General features: G+C 32.7%; 1 protein-coding gene across 1 annotated transcript; it reads left to right on the top strand.

The window, feature by feature from the left end:
- The first annotated feature begins 827 nt into the window (after nucleotides 1–827).
- On the top strand, nucleotides 828–1918 carry LOC141697781 (protein LIGHT-DEPENDENT SHORT HYPOCOTYLS 10). The gene is made up of 2 exons (XM_074502326.1): nucleotides 828–1466; nucleotides 1787–1918. Exon 1 carries the CDS (start codon nucleotides 940–942, stop codon nucleotides 1444–1446), a length of 507 nt encoding a protein of 168 aa, XP_074358427.1. The 5' UTR covers nucleotides 828–939; the 3' UTR covers nucleotides 1447–1466; nucleotides 1787–1918.
- Nucleotides 1919–14872: the final 12954 nt, after the last annotated feature.

Genomic DNA, 14872 nt, shown 5'->3' on the forward strand with positions numbered 1-14872 from the left:
TCAAATGAGTTGGACTATATCAAGTGCCAGGCCTGTGTCTTTCACGTACGGGAAGCTCTAAGCTCTTCGATGAACATGGAACAACAGAAGAATAGGACTTTTAACAACTACGACATAGATGATGAATTCACGAAGTACTAAAAGTTCCCGATCTGATGAGAAGGTGACTACAGAGACTAACAGCCGAACAGATTGAGACTTTATTACCTATCAATCAAGGTTGTTAATTAAGTATATACCTATATATTTTGGTTGGTTGTACCTCCGAGTATCCCAACATATACAATTTGTATTGTATGGTTGTTTCTGTTCAAGGACACAAACCTGCTCCCAGGAAGCTGACATAATACCTGGAGACTCGGCTTACCTCAGTGCTTAGTCAAGTCTTTTTATAAGTGTATTCTGCCTATATCTTGTCTACTATCAAATTTGTTTCAGTTTGTTAGGAAAGATATTATCATTATCTTAACTCTTAGGTAACACTTTGCAATTTCAGTGTATTAATCATGGGTAGGACGTCACAGTCCAGATGATCAGTGTGTCTAGTGACTCCTAGTCATTATGATGGTAATCAATTTCTAATGGCGATGCTAAGGCAATATTTGACAAAATTGATGGTGAGGATAACTTGGACATATATATAATATAAAAATTTGCAATAATTGTGTATAACATAAGAAACGTTTGGTTAATGGTGATGGCACTATTTAGAAAGAGAAATTAACAATCATAGGACCTTAATATTAAGAAAAGAGGAACAGAAAGCAACTAAAATGGCCCCCATTACATTTCAATTCAATAGGTCCATGATGTGATCCTCATCTCTCACTACATTATACATTTATTTTTCTTCCTGCCTCTCCCTTCAATTCTTATTCTACCAACTATCTCCTTCAACATTATTTTATGGCCTGATTTAGAACAAACCAAAATAGGGGTATGGATAGAGGCAAAGAACTGGTAGAGGGATCGTCCAGATCCGGCGATCCCCCGCCAACCCCAAGTCGATACGAGTCGCAAAAACGACGTGATTGGAACACATTCGGACAGTACCTGCGAAACCAAAGGCCTGCAGTATCTTTGTCACAGTGTAACAGCAACCATGTCCTGGAATTCCTCGGCTATTTAGATCAGTTTGGAAAGACTAAAGTTCATATGCAAGGATGCATATTTTACGGAGAGCCGGAGCCTCCAGCACCTTGTACTTGTCCTCTAAGACAAGCTTGGGGCAGCCTGGATGCACTCATCGGACGACTTAGAGCTGCTTACGAAGAAAATGGAGGATCTTCGGAGACTAATCCGTTTGCTAGCAGCGCAATTCGTGTCTACTTGAGGGAAGTGAAGGAGTGTCAAGCTAAGGCAAGAGGTATTCCTTACAAAAAGAAGAAAAAGAAGTGTAGAAGAGATGATGATTCCACTTCTGCTCCTGCACCACATTTCCCTTGATCCATTCATTGCAAGATTTGGTAATTATTTTTTCTCCATTTAAATATTAAATCGCTTACTTTAATATGATTAATTAACCCCATTAACTAGATCTGTCAAAACATGTGATTTATTTGATACTTGGTTTTTTATGGATATATAATAGGTCATGGGAAACCCTAAATAGTACCTGAGATTTGAAGTATCTACTAGTACAGTTCTATATTTGGTTTTTATGTCCGTGCGGTCAAATATGTGAGAAATCTGAGAGTCAGAAACATTAGAACAATACAGTACCTGGGGAATCTGTTTGATTTCAAATTTCACATTTAAATGACAGCTTTTTTTTATCCTCGTGCAGGTTCTTTCTAGGATTCTGTGCAGATTTTTCTTCTACCCCATTTTTGGACTCAAATATAATCTTGCATTGCATTGTATTATTAAATTAAACAAAATATATAATAATATATCTAGTTTTTATTGTTTCTTTACATGAGTGATGCATCATGACTCAATAATATGTGAGATTTCTTCATTGCTTCTCCTAGAGCCATTCACAATATAATTCTGTGTTTTAATCAAAAGAACATACTTTTTAGATATTGATGAGATGTACGAGAAACAACTTGTTACTATCTCCGTCCCTATCATTTCTATATAAACGGTTTGAGCACGGAGGACAAGAAATTCATTAAAATAATATTAATTTTGGTAAGATAGTGGTATGAGAGAGAAAAAAAATGTAATTTAGTGAGAAAATGTATAAGGTTGGGTAAAGTGACGAAACCAATCAATATTTAATAAATAAAGTGAGTGTGATGAGAGAAAGTAGTGAATGTAGTTGATTTTTATATTATTAAATTCTTACTATTTTGTTAAGTTTGAAATATATAGAATTGAATAGGATATCCAAAAAGAAAAGTGTATAAAAAAAACGGAACGGATGGAGTAATATATAAATATGTGATTAATTAGTGGAAACACAAACTCCTATTCATTTTCATGCCCCCACTTATCATTTGTTTAGTCCATAAAATGTTTGAGAAGGCCGTTCATGAAACATCGCCATTAAAAACTTGTCCTTTGATATCAAATTGCTTACTGTCTGTATTGGATTTTGTGGGTCATTTCTAAATTGTATTCCATTTTGCACTGATTTGCTTTATTACTTTTGTCAAAAGTTTCTGAAACTTGTACTCAATTCTCAAGGGGAAAATGAAATGGAAGTGGCTGTTTGTATTACTACCATTTTAATTTTCATCTTCTTTACTCTCATTTCATTTTCATTCAACAAGTTCTTTCAGAAGTTTTATATATGGTTTATATCTTAATTTTTAAGTTCTCACACACCTACAAAGAAATGATTATCGGATTATACTCTACTTACCAATTACCAGTATGTGCTTTAAAGAAATCTCAATTTAGATACTTTAAATTCATTCAGGCTTCACTGTGATATTGATTCCAAATGATACGTTGTTACATTTCTTTGTTAAGATAAACTACGATACTGAGACGAGAATGTGCAAGTAATATATTAAAAGCTTTAATTAACTAGCTTATTATCACACATACGAACTATTTCCTGGACTTAGCAGACCTGACTATTTCGTTGGATCAACAGATAAATCAACGACTAAAGTTTCTCCTCTCTATTAGGGTTTGATGAAACAACTGTAATTTGGACAACTTTGTTTTTATTTATTATTTCAAAATTTGGATATTATTAATTTCCAATCGCTATGGTTAATTGATAGTACATGAATATGTCGGTGACAAAAGATATTTAAATCACAGTAGAAGAACTGTAGAAAATTCTGACATCACTCAAGTCTTTAGGTTAGGTTTCAAAGTATTTTTACAGTTGATCTTGTTCAAAATACTTAAATGCATCATGTCATAAGGTTACAATTAGTGCTCAATGTGGAGCCAAGGGAGTGATGAAGTCCGATTTTCTCGGGAGGTAAGTGATTTTTGGGAAAAAAATGCAACTATCCTTTAATATATGTGCGTACCTGTTAATCTAGTTTTGGTGTTATAAATAGTCGCCCACACCCTCACGAACGTGTGTTTAACGTGAAAAGTACTATTTTTTTCAAAGACAGTCTTTTTCATTTTTTAAACTTACTTTAAAGTATATAAAAGTCATAATGTCACATATAGTTTTTTAAATTTTTTTCTTAAATTAAAATTTAATATGTATGTTTTTATTTAGAAAAAAAAATTGAAAAATAATTTATGGCGCTATCACTTTTATTTAGCTTAAAATACGCGTAAGAAAATTAAAAGAATTTATATTTTGGGACGAAAAGATTAATAAACTTTTAGATTTTAGTATTGACTTATAATTAAATAATTATAGTAAAATATAATTTTTGAATGAATAGAACATAATTTATGAATGACCTTTATAGCAAACATTAAGTTTGTATATCATCTACTCCTCTATAATGCAAGTTAGTATATCATTTACTCCTCTCACCTCTGGGTTCTTTACCCCGGATAATGGTCTCGATAATTTAAAACTCCTATTAAATATAATTCTATAAATTATTTATAAATAATTTTCTTCTTAATAAAAGTTTAAAGTTTAAATTTTTATTAAAAATGAACTTAGAAATAAATTATGAAATTTATGAAACTATAAGTTAAATGTTTGCAAAACATGGAGCAACTGTACGTTTCGTTACGAAGTAACGAATATTTCAATTAAATAAATAGAAGTGGAAGGACTCGAAACCTAATTCCTTCATAAACCAAACTTCCGTCGCTCCTTAAGATGGAAGAGAAAAATCCCAACAAAATTTTATACTCTTCAATAATAATTGATAGCAATATTTGGAGCACCGTAACCCGTTTGTTGGAATGATGAAGCTTATCGAGCTCTTTGGTATCATGATGCATGACAGTCCTAGCTAGTAGTCAATTATTCCTTCTAATATTCTAGTAATGAAGATACAGACATCTTGCTGTTTATTGAAAAACATGGAGAGATAAAGAGAAAATTTCCATTTAATCATCTCAGTTTGACAAGAGTATGAAATGTTACGTATATACAACTAACCAATCTAACAACCTTTCCCGCCTAAATCTATTTACATTCTAAAATAAATTACTTTTTTGCTCTTTTAGTCAAGTAACGTCTTCACATTGATTTGACTCGTGATTGTTGACCTTATGCTCAATACCCCCCTCAAATTGGGAGGCGTGAAATATTCAAAGCCCCCAATTTGCGAAGTAAGAAAGAAGTCCTGGAGTGCTATTAGTGCTTTGGTGATGAGGTCAGCTGGTTGAAGAGATGTGTATGTGGATAAATACATAGGGGAAAGAAAACCATCCTTAACATTATCACGAACAAAATGAATATCCAGCTCAATGTGTTTTGTTCATTCATGAAGAACATGATTTTCAGCAATACTCAAAGCACAAGTGTTGTTACATAAGAGAGGTATAGGCTTAGAAACAGAAATATGAAGCTCAGACAAAAGATTGTAGACCCACTTTACTTCACAGAAAGCATTAGCCATCAATATGTATTCTGCCTCTGCAGAAGAGCGGGCAATTACCTGTTACTTTTTACATTTCCAGGATAATAGAGACTGACAAAGAACTACACAAAAACCAGAAATAGATCTTTGAGTCATTGGACATGAGGCCCAATCTGCTTCACAATATACTTTAAGATCTAGAGTACTTTTAGAAGATAAAAGTAAACCTTGACCAGGAGCTTGTTTGATATACTTGATGAGTTTAATAGCTGCATCCCAGTGAGCATTAGTTAGTATAGCCATAAATTGACTAAGAATATGAACTGGATAAGAAAGCTCCGACCTAGTAATGGTAAGGTAGATCAACTATCCTACTAAACGTCTATAAGAAGTACCATCACTGAGAGGTGTTTCTGACAGATTATGAAGATTATGTTGAGTTGGAAGAGTGATTTTGCTAGGTCTGCTTCCCAGTAGCTTAGCCTGCTTAATAAGATTTAATGCATAATTCCTCTAATGAATGTAGATACCTTGTGAAGACCTTCCTATTTCAATACCCAGAAAATAATGAAGATGACCCAAATCCTTGAGTTTAAAGTGAGAATTCAGCCAAGCCTTAACTTCAGCAATAACAGAATGAGAGGAACTAGTCAGGATGATATAATCCATCTATACCAACAAAACAGTAAAAGTGTGAGAGGTATGCAAGATAAACAGAGAATTATCTGCTTTAGATTGAGAGAAGCCATACTGTATTAATACTTGAGAAAATTTATAGAACCATTCTTGATGAGCTTGTCTCAAACCATATAAAGATTTTATTAGCTTACAAACTGGTTTGGTAGCAACAAAATTATGAGGAATAGGAACTCCAGTAGGAATGTTCATATATATTTTTTCATGCAAGTCCCCATGAAGAAAGGCATTTGTGATGTCCAGCTGATAAAAAGTCCATTTCTAAATAGCTGCTAAAGATAAAACAATTCTAACTGTAACCATTTTGGCTACAGGAGCAAAGGTGTGAAAGAAGTCAATACCATGAGTTTGTGTAAACCCTTTTGCCACTAGTCTAACTTTATATATGTCTAGTGTTCCATATGCCCTATACTTGACCTTATAAATCCATTTGCAACCCACAACCCTTTTTTTAGATGGTAGATCAGTGATAATCCAAGTGTTATTTGCCTCTAATGTATTAAGTTCAGTTTGCATTGCTTGGCACCAAAGAGGATCAAGTACAGCTTGTTTGTAATAATTAGGTTCAAAAATCTTGACAGAATTTGCTATAAATCTCTTGTAATCAGGAGATAGATTACTGATGGAATTTACAACTTATATGAGATGGACAGAAGAAGAAGTTTTGTGGTAGAGACTTGACTCATACAGGTCTAGATGATTGAGTAGATGATTGAGTGACAATTTGAGATTGAGAAGTTTTTGTAGGAGAATGAGAATCAACTTCATTAGAGGATGAAGATGGTGAATGTCCATTAGAAAATTGAACAGGTGAAGATTGTTTAACAGGTGAAGACTGATGAATGGGGGAAGATTGGGGATTTGTACTCTGTGAAGGTTGAGGATCCAGGGAAGGTGCAGTTTGATTAATATCATCAATGAATGTAGTATTTTCTAGAAATATATATGATGGAGGTTGGAAGTCATGGAATATGGAAAAATGTTTTCATAAATACAACATCTTTGGAATCAAAACACTGACGTGTATCCAAATCCATCAATCTATACTCCTTTTTATTAGAAGAATATCCCAAGAATACACATTTATAAGCTCCAAGATAGAACTTATCTCTTCTTTTTGAAAATGTAGAAGCATAACAAAGACATCCTAGAGTTTTAAGATGACCATATAAATGAGGTTTTCCAAATAAAATTTCATAAGGAGTGATATTTTTAAACACATAACTAGGAGTTCTATTTATCAAGTAGGTGGCAGTTAATAGACAATCACCCCATAAGTGTATAGGAAGAGAAGATTTGAATCTAAGAGCTCGAGCTACAACAAATAAATGTCTATGTTTCCGTTCAACCCTCCCATTTTGTTGAGGGGTTTCAACACAAGATAATTGTCGAACAATTCCAAGATGATCAAGGTAAGTTTTGAGTTCTTTATTAAGAAACTCACTTCCATTATCTAACCTTATAATTTTAACAGATGTTTTAAAATGGTTGCTAATATAAGCAAGAAATTTATGAAAAACTCCAGAAACTTGAGATTTAGATGAAAGCAAGTAAGTCCAGGTGCATCTACTATAGTCATCAACTATAGTCATGAAATAATTACAAGTAGAATGGGTAGAGCTTTTATAAGGACCCCACAAATCATAGTGAACAATTTCCAAAAGTTTGGAAGCCTTATGCTCATTTACAGAAAAAGGAAGTCTACTCTATTTAGCAAATTGACAAATATCACAATGAAAATCTTTATTTACAGAAATTTGAGAATATAGACAATCTATAGACTTGAGGACTTGGACCGGAGAATGTCCAAATCTATCATGCCAAAGCTGACTAACATTGTTTGTAGCAGAAGACTGCTGAGCTAGAGAAGCAACAAGAGAAGGAGACTCGTCAATAATGGATGAAGTGATAGGAAGTATCAGCTTATACAAATTCCCATGAACTCTACCAATCCCCAATGTTTTCTTCATAGGGGCCTGCATCAAGCAATGATGCGACAGAAATTCCACTTTATAATGTAAAGTGTATCTCAGTTTGCTCATAGAGATGATATTGAAATGAAATTATGGAATAAGCGGAACATCATGAAGAAGAATAGCAGGAGTCAATTGTATAGAACCCTTATAATGCACAATAGTACACTGGCCATTTGGTAAGCAAATGTTTATATTGTATTTTCAAGATTTTTAGCACTACAGGTAATGTGATATATAGCTCCAGAGTCTAAAATCCAATCAAAAGATTTATGACCACTAACTAGACACATATATGATGTTAATGAATAGGTAAAAGAGGTAAAAATACCTGACTGAGGTGGTTCAATTATGTTGAAAGAAGTATAATATTGATTTAGTAGAGTCCACAACTGCTGATATTGTCCAGCTGTCAGAGTATTAGACAGATTTTCATCTTTATCGGTTGAAGAATTATCACCATTAGAAGGTGCATTTTCTCCACTCTGTATCTGTGCAACAGCCCTGTTATCTAAAGCACCAGAAAATTTAGAAAACCCAGAATTAGAACTTTGTGCTTTGTTAGACCTTGGAGGAAAGCCAATCAGATGAAAAGACCTCTATTTGGTGTGATTAGTGCCATGATAATAGCTACACTCCAAGTTTCCCTTCTTTCCAGAAAACCTAGTGAATTTACTCTCAGCAGTGCCAAACTTCTTATTCTCATTTTTAACAAATCTGTTACCATGACCAAAAACTTGTTTAGCCATAAGCACAGCAGATTCAGGAACAGACGAAGCAAAATAACCTCTTTGACGTTCATCTTGTTGTAACAGGCCCAAAACTTGTACTAGTTTAATCATAGGACTCATCATTAGCAACGGTCCCTGGATATTAGTGAAGTTTTTATTTAATCCCATCAAAAATTGTGTGACCTTCAAAACTTCTTCATATTGTTCAATTTCTGCCCTAGCTTTGCAGGTGCATACACAAGTACATTTAGGAATATTTGACACGCCCAAAAGATCATCATACAACTTCTTAAACTTTGTATAATATGCTAATACAGATAAAGTGTCTTGAGCTAATTCAGACAATTCTTTTTTCAACTCGAACAATTTCGGTCCATTATTTTGTGTAAAATGCACATGAAGATCATTACACATATCAGATGATAAAGAAACATACACTAGGGTAGACCGAATTTCAGGAACAATCGCATTCAGAATCCATGTAATTATCATATCATTGCATCGCTACCAAGAATCGAAAGAAGGAGAATTCATACCTGGCGTCTTGAATTTACCGGTGACAAAACCTATCTTGTTCTTTGCAGAGAGTGCTAATGACAATCAACGTTTCCATTCATTGAAATTATCACCGTTTAGTGCTATATACACCATGATTTGACCAGGATGATCTGTGGGATGGAGGTAGAGTTGATGAAATGATTCGAGTGTAATAGTAGTGAAATCTTCATCGGAATCAATGTTATTAGGATCACAATTTGTATTTGTTATGTTATTTTCATTCGTTACGTTATTTTCAGAAGTTGCCATCAAGGTGTTTAATAAAAGGTTTCATAGAGATTTTGAGAGAATCAAGAAACTCAACCAGAGAACAATTGAAGAAAGATCTTCAGGAAAAAAAACTGAAATGTAATGCACAAAGTTTTTGAAAGATTTACACTTAGAATCGATTGAAATGATCAAAATTGAAGGAAACACGATGAATAAATCAACAATGGCAGAAATTAAACTGTGATCAGAGTTGCTGAGCGAGATGAAGCTTTGATACATATAGAAAAACATGGAGAGATAAAGAGAAAATCTCCAGTTAATCATCTGGAGTTTTACAAGAGTATGAAATGATACATATATACAACTAACCAATCTAACAACCTTTCCCGCCTAGATCTATTTACATTCTAAAGTAAATTACATTTCTGCCCTTTTAGTCAAGTAACGTCTTCACATTGATTTGACTCATGATTGTTGACCTTATGCTCAATACTGTTATAGCAAATATTTGACTCCGGTCAATAGAATTAGTGATTTCCCATTTCTGCAATCTACAATTACCTCTAAACGGAACACGTATATGTGTCCTCAGTTTTGGTTGTCACTTACTCCCCAAATTATACTAGCCTATGCATGAATCTCGCTTAAATTTGTTTTCTTTCACAATATATTTCACCAGAAACTCCTCATATATTGTTTAGCTCGTTTTCTTCCATTACTATATTCCATATCCAACTTTCATGCATAAATTTATATACTTGTTTCTCTTTTGTCTATATACTTCGACCAAATAAAGTAAACAAAGACCAATGATAATCCATCGTATTGCCATCGCTATCTACTAATACCGACATATTTTCAACTTAAAATGACTGATTCGTCTGTTGGTAAAGATCATGTTTCTTGCAGTGCTGGTTTGTCTATAAATATCTTTTGTATCACGCTTAACTATAAGTTGCTTGCAAATTATTTAGCTGGGTGTATGTGTGTGTTTGGTCATGATAAATATGTCATCAAATATGAAATATGATGTGGCTGCAGGATGATGCACCAAATGATCTGAAAGAGGGTAGAAAGAGATGGTTGCTCTATTCAATATCAAGTACTGTAGTGTTGCTGATGATTCACATCAAGATGCTGCATTTTCAGTTTGCTAGTATAATAAATCCCAAGGCTTCGGTTGATCATCATCAGGTCCAAGTACATAAATGTTCGTGTGTTACACATGCTGTCAGTTAGTATCAATTCGATAGTCTTTTATCTGCGCAACCTTCTGCGGATTTATCTGGCTGGATCATAGACTTTGTGTAAGTGATGTCTCCTACATATATATGTATGTTTCCTTATCCGCTTTCTTCACAAATACAACTTCAGTTTGCTGATAGCACCACATGAAGTGACGTCAGGATGAACAAAGCCAGCTTGCTCGCGTTACATATATATAGAGGTCGTTCGCAAACAAGCTCGAGTTTAGCTTGTTAAGTGCTTGGTTCGGTTCGTTAAGGGCTCGAGCTCGAACACAAAAATGTGTTCGTTAAGAAAATGAGCTCGAGCCGAGCTTTTGGCAAGTTCGGCTCGAGCTCGGCTCGGTTCGACTCGAAAAAAATCAAAAAAAATATTTTAATTTTTATAGATTTGATAATTATGAGTTTTATTCATATTTTTTATAAATATTTTTCAGTTATTGAACCATATGAATGTCAAAATATATATGTTAGTAATTTGAAGAAATATCAGATATTAAAAATAAATTTTTTAATTTGATATTTTAATAATTAACAAGTGATTTGACTACTAGTTATAACTAGTATTTATTCTCTGATTGGTGTTTTGATTTTTTTTTAAATTAATTTTAAATGATCCAACCGTACAAATGTCAAGATCTATATATCTAAGTGATATAATAAAAAATATAAAAAAATAAATATAATTAGTTTGCGGTTTTAACAGTTAACCGGTAGTTTGACCAATACTTCTATTTAGTTCCATATTGATGTTTCGATTTTTTTAAAAATATTAATGAATGATCCAATTGTACGGATGTCAAGATCTATATATTTTAGTGATAAGACAAAATTTTATGATTTTTTTTGTTGTTTTAACAATCAACCAACGGTTTTTAAACATATTTATGAATGATCAAACCGTACGGATGTTAAGATCTATATAATTTAGTGATATGATAAAAATTTTAGAAAAAATAAATTTATTTTGTTTGTTATTTTGACAATCAACCAATGGTTTGAATAGTACTTGTAACTAGTGTTTAGTCTCATATTAATGTTTTAATTTTTTTAAAAATATTTATAAATGATCTAACCGTACGGATGTTAAGATCTATATATTTTAGTGATATTACAGAATTTTTATAAAAAATAAATGTATTTGGTTTGTTATTTTTACAGTCAACTGATATTTTGACGTGTACTTGTAACTAGTGTTTAGTCTCATATTAATGTTTCAATTTTTTTAAAAATATTTATAAATGATCCAATTGTACATATGTTAAGATCTATATATTTTAGTGATATGAAAAAATTTTTAGAAAAAATAAATGTATTTGGTTTGTTAATTTAAAAGTCAACTGGTGTTTTGACCTGTATTTGTAACTAGTGTTTAATATCGTATTAGTGTTTCAATTTTTTTTTAAAATATTTATAAATATTCCAACCGTATGGATGTTAACATCTATATATTTTAGTGATATGACAAAAAATTTAGAAAAAAATAAATATATTTGGTTTGTTATTTTAACAATCAAATGGTGTTTTGACCTATTTATAACTAGTGTTTAGTCTCGTATTAATGTTTCAATTTTTTAAAAATATTTATGAAAGATTCAATTGTAGAGATGTTAAGATCTACTCCCTCCATCCCTCCTAATTGTTATCATTTCTGTGAGAGTGCCCGACACGCATTTTAAGATGAAGATAAAGTATAGTTGGGCGCCCTCCAAACCCGGGTCAGAAGTTTGGGGTCCACAACACATACACAATATATAAACCTGTATAGGAAATATTATTTGCAATGACCCTGTTTCACATAACCACGGATCGCAACAGGTTAAAGTATAAAAATAAGCCATAATCTTAACCTTTATTACAACGTACCAAATCCCAACTAATTTAACTTACAACTGATAATGAAATTATTCTTACAATCTGACTATCTCTCTACCGCATGAAGCTTCTGGTAGCTCGATCCAACTCAACTGGAACCTTAGCCCGCACTTTGGACTGAGGAACTTCACTATCATCCATATTCTTTTCAACTGTAAAATATATAAAAGAATCGCAAGGGTGAGCTAACTAGCTCAGCAAGCCTTAATAGGGATAACTGAGGTTAAGCAATAGTCAAATGAAATGATTCAGAGGAATCAAGTTTCTTTTCAACTAATCACAAGAATTGGATATGCATTTAAGTTTTAAAAACCAAGGTTAGGCTGCTGATCAGTCACGCACTAACCCCGAGCGAAGCACACGACTCTGCTCTACGAACTGGATCCAAGGCACACATTGGCCTAATTCGACAACGAATCTGGTCTGACCACGAATCTGGTCCACATAAAGAAAACTATCCAATTCTAAAACAATTCAGTGTAATAAATAATGTAATTCAATAAGCAAGATCATAATCAACAGCGATAAGGCATTGGTATAAAGGCGTAATGTAATTCTTGAGTATCACAAGGGTATATCACAGTATGTATAAGAAACGGTTTCCAGTTTGTAAAGGATCAGGTATTAGACCAGTAATGATTTTTTAAGGTATAGTTCTTTGATGTTATAAAGAATGGTTGGAGTATAAAAGTTTTTGTGTTTTCAAACAATTTTGTTCCAGTATTTGGTGTTTGGTAGTTATAGGTTTATGATGGCCCAGTAGATAATAATGAATCCATTAGTATCATAGGTTTATGATGGCCCAGTAGATAATAATGGAGTTCGAATTCCTTTTGCACCAGTACAAAGAAATGAAAGAAATCAAAAAGTATTTTGGGATCATATCGAGAACTTGGAATCATCTTATATTCATACAATGCTTCAAAATGATTTGGTGGAGTATAACTGGGCAATGGAAGCTAAGTTATAGTTGTCAATTTTAAACGAGTCATCGCGAACGGCGGCAAAATTTCTCGGGTACCCGATTAATTCTCGGGTTTCCAACGCGAAATTCCGCCGATTATTCGAAATATTTATCGCACAAAATTTTTATATTTTATTTCACATAACCCAATCAATCAAATTCCTGTAGAAAATCAGTAAAATAATTAAAACGAAACCATCAACATGCGCGTATGCACGTGCCCAAAACACAGGGCCATAATTCATGGCCGGAAAACACAGAACCAGCCGGACAAGGAGGAAACGAGACTCCCACAACACACACGCTTAACACACACAACAATACACCCATAGATACTTACATGTATATATGTATATACCACAGAATTAAACAAATAAGGCAGGAAATTGAACCCACCCAGCGAACCGCCGGAAAAAAAAATAGGGTCAATAGAAGTAAAGAAACCAGGAGCAGCGATGGTGGCACAACCGGGGAAGAAACCGGGATTAACAGAGATGGGGGTCGCCAGAAAGGGAAGTACGGTGGTGCCAAAAACAACAGGGAAGGGGGAATCAAAAAGAAAGGAAGAGGGAGAGAGGAGACGTGAGAGAAAGATAGGGGAGAGAGGGTACAGGGTGGGTGTTTGTGTGTGTTTGTTTTGTTTGTTGTTTTTTTAAAGCATCAACAACTGCCACGTACATAAATGCAGCAACAACCAAGCCTGAGAAGCAAACACGTGTCCCGTTATCTCGGTTTCTCCAGAAATTCGTGAATAATCGAACCAAGTTGCGAGTAAAATAAAGTCAAAAAATTATCAAAATAGTTCTAAAATATCACAAATAATTCGAAGTTATTAAAAATAATTTTTTCATAATTTTTAAAGTATTTTTAGAACGCAACTTACATCCGTATTTCACAATTAACGAACCAAGCTACACTTAAAAAATATTCATAAAATCACGAAAATAATCTTAAAATGTTAGAAATATCCCGAAGTAAATAAAATCGTAAATTTCATAATTTTAAAATAATTTCTAAAATGCACTTTATACCCGCTTTTAACAAATAACTGAAATAACGCGCATGTGAAATTAATCCCGAAAATTTCCAAAATAATTTTAAAATTCTCAGAATATTCCAAACTTAAATAAAATATGAGTTTTATAATTTTTGAAGAATTCTAGAATTAAATATGGATTTTACAAATAAAAGCATTCAGAAAATCATTTAAAGATAAATAATTAATAAAATATTGATTTCTCAATTTTATAAAATCCTAAAAATAATTATTGTAATTATAAAATCATAAAAACAATTTTAGAAACATTTCCAATATTTATGCAAATAAATTTGCACTAAATCCACTTTTTGAAAGTGAAAACAATTCAATACGATCCCATAATTAATCACGCGGACAACCCGGTACACCATAAATCACATATGGATAATAATCAAACAACACATAGCGGTCAAAACCAACACACATATTTTATTTATTTAATAATTTCCATAATTACATAATTAAATAATTCAAAAATACACGAGTCGTTATAATAGTTCTTTAACTTTTTTTAAAAATTTTATTTTTTTGAATAAAAGTTTAAACATTCTATTTTTATTCAGAAATTTTGTTTTTTAAAAAAAATTTAGAACTATACTTTTTATTCATCTTAAAATGCGTGTTGGACACTCTCCCAGAAACGATAATAATTGGGAGGGACAGAGGGAG

This window comes from Apium graveolens, chromosome 11, assembly GCF_009905375.1.
Source record: "Apium graveolens cultivar Ventura chromosome 11, ASM990537v1, whole genome shotgun sequence".
NCBI classification, from domain to species: domain Eukaryota; kingdom Viridiplantae; phylum Streptophyta; class Magnoliopsida; order Apiales; family Apiaceae; genus Apium; species Apium graveolens.

What these genes read in the sequence shown, in the direction of transcription:
- LOC141697781 (XM_074502326.1), top strand. Translation starts at nt 940, where the DNA reads ATGGATAGAGGCAAAGAACTGGTAGAGGGATCGTCCAGATCCGGCGAT.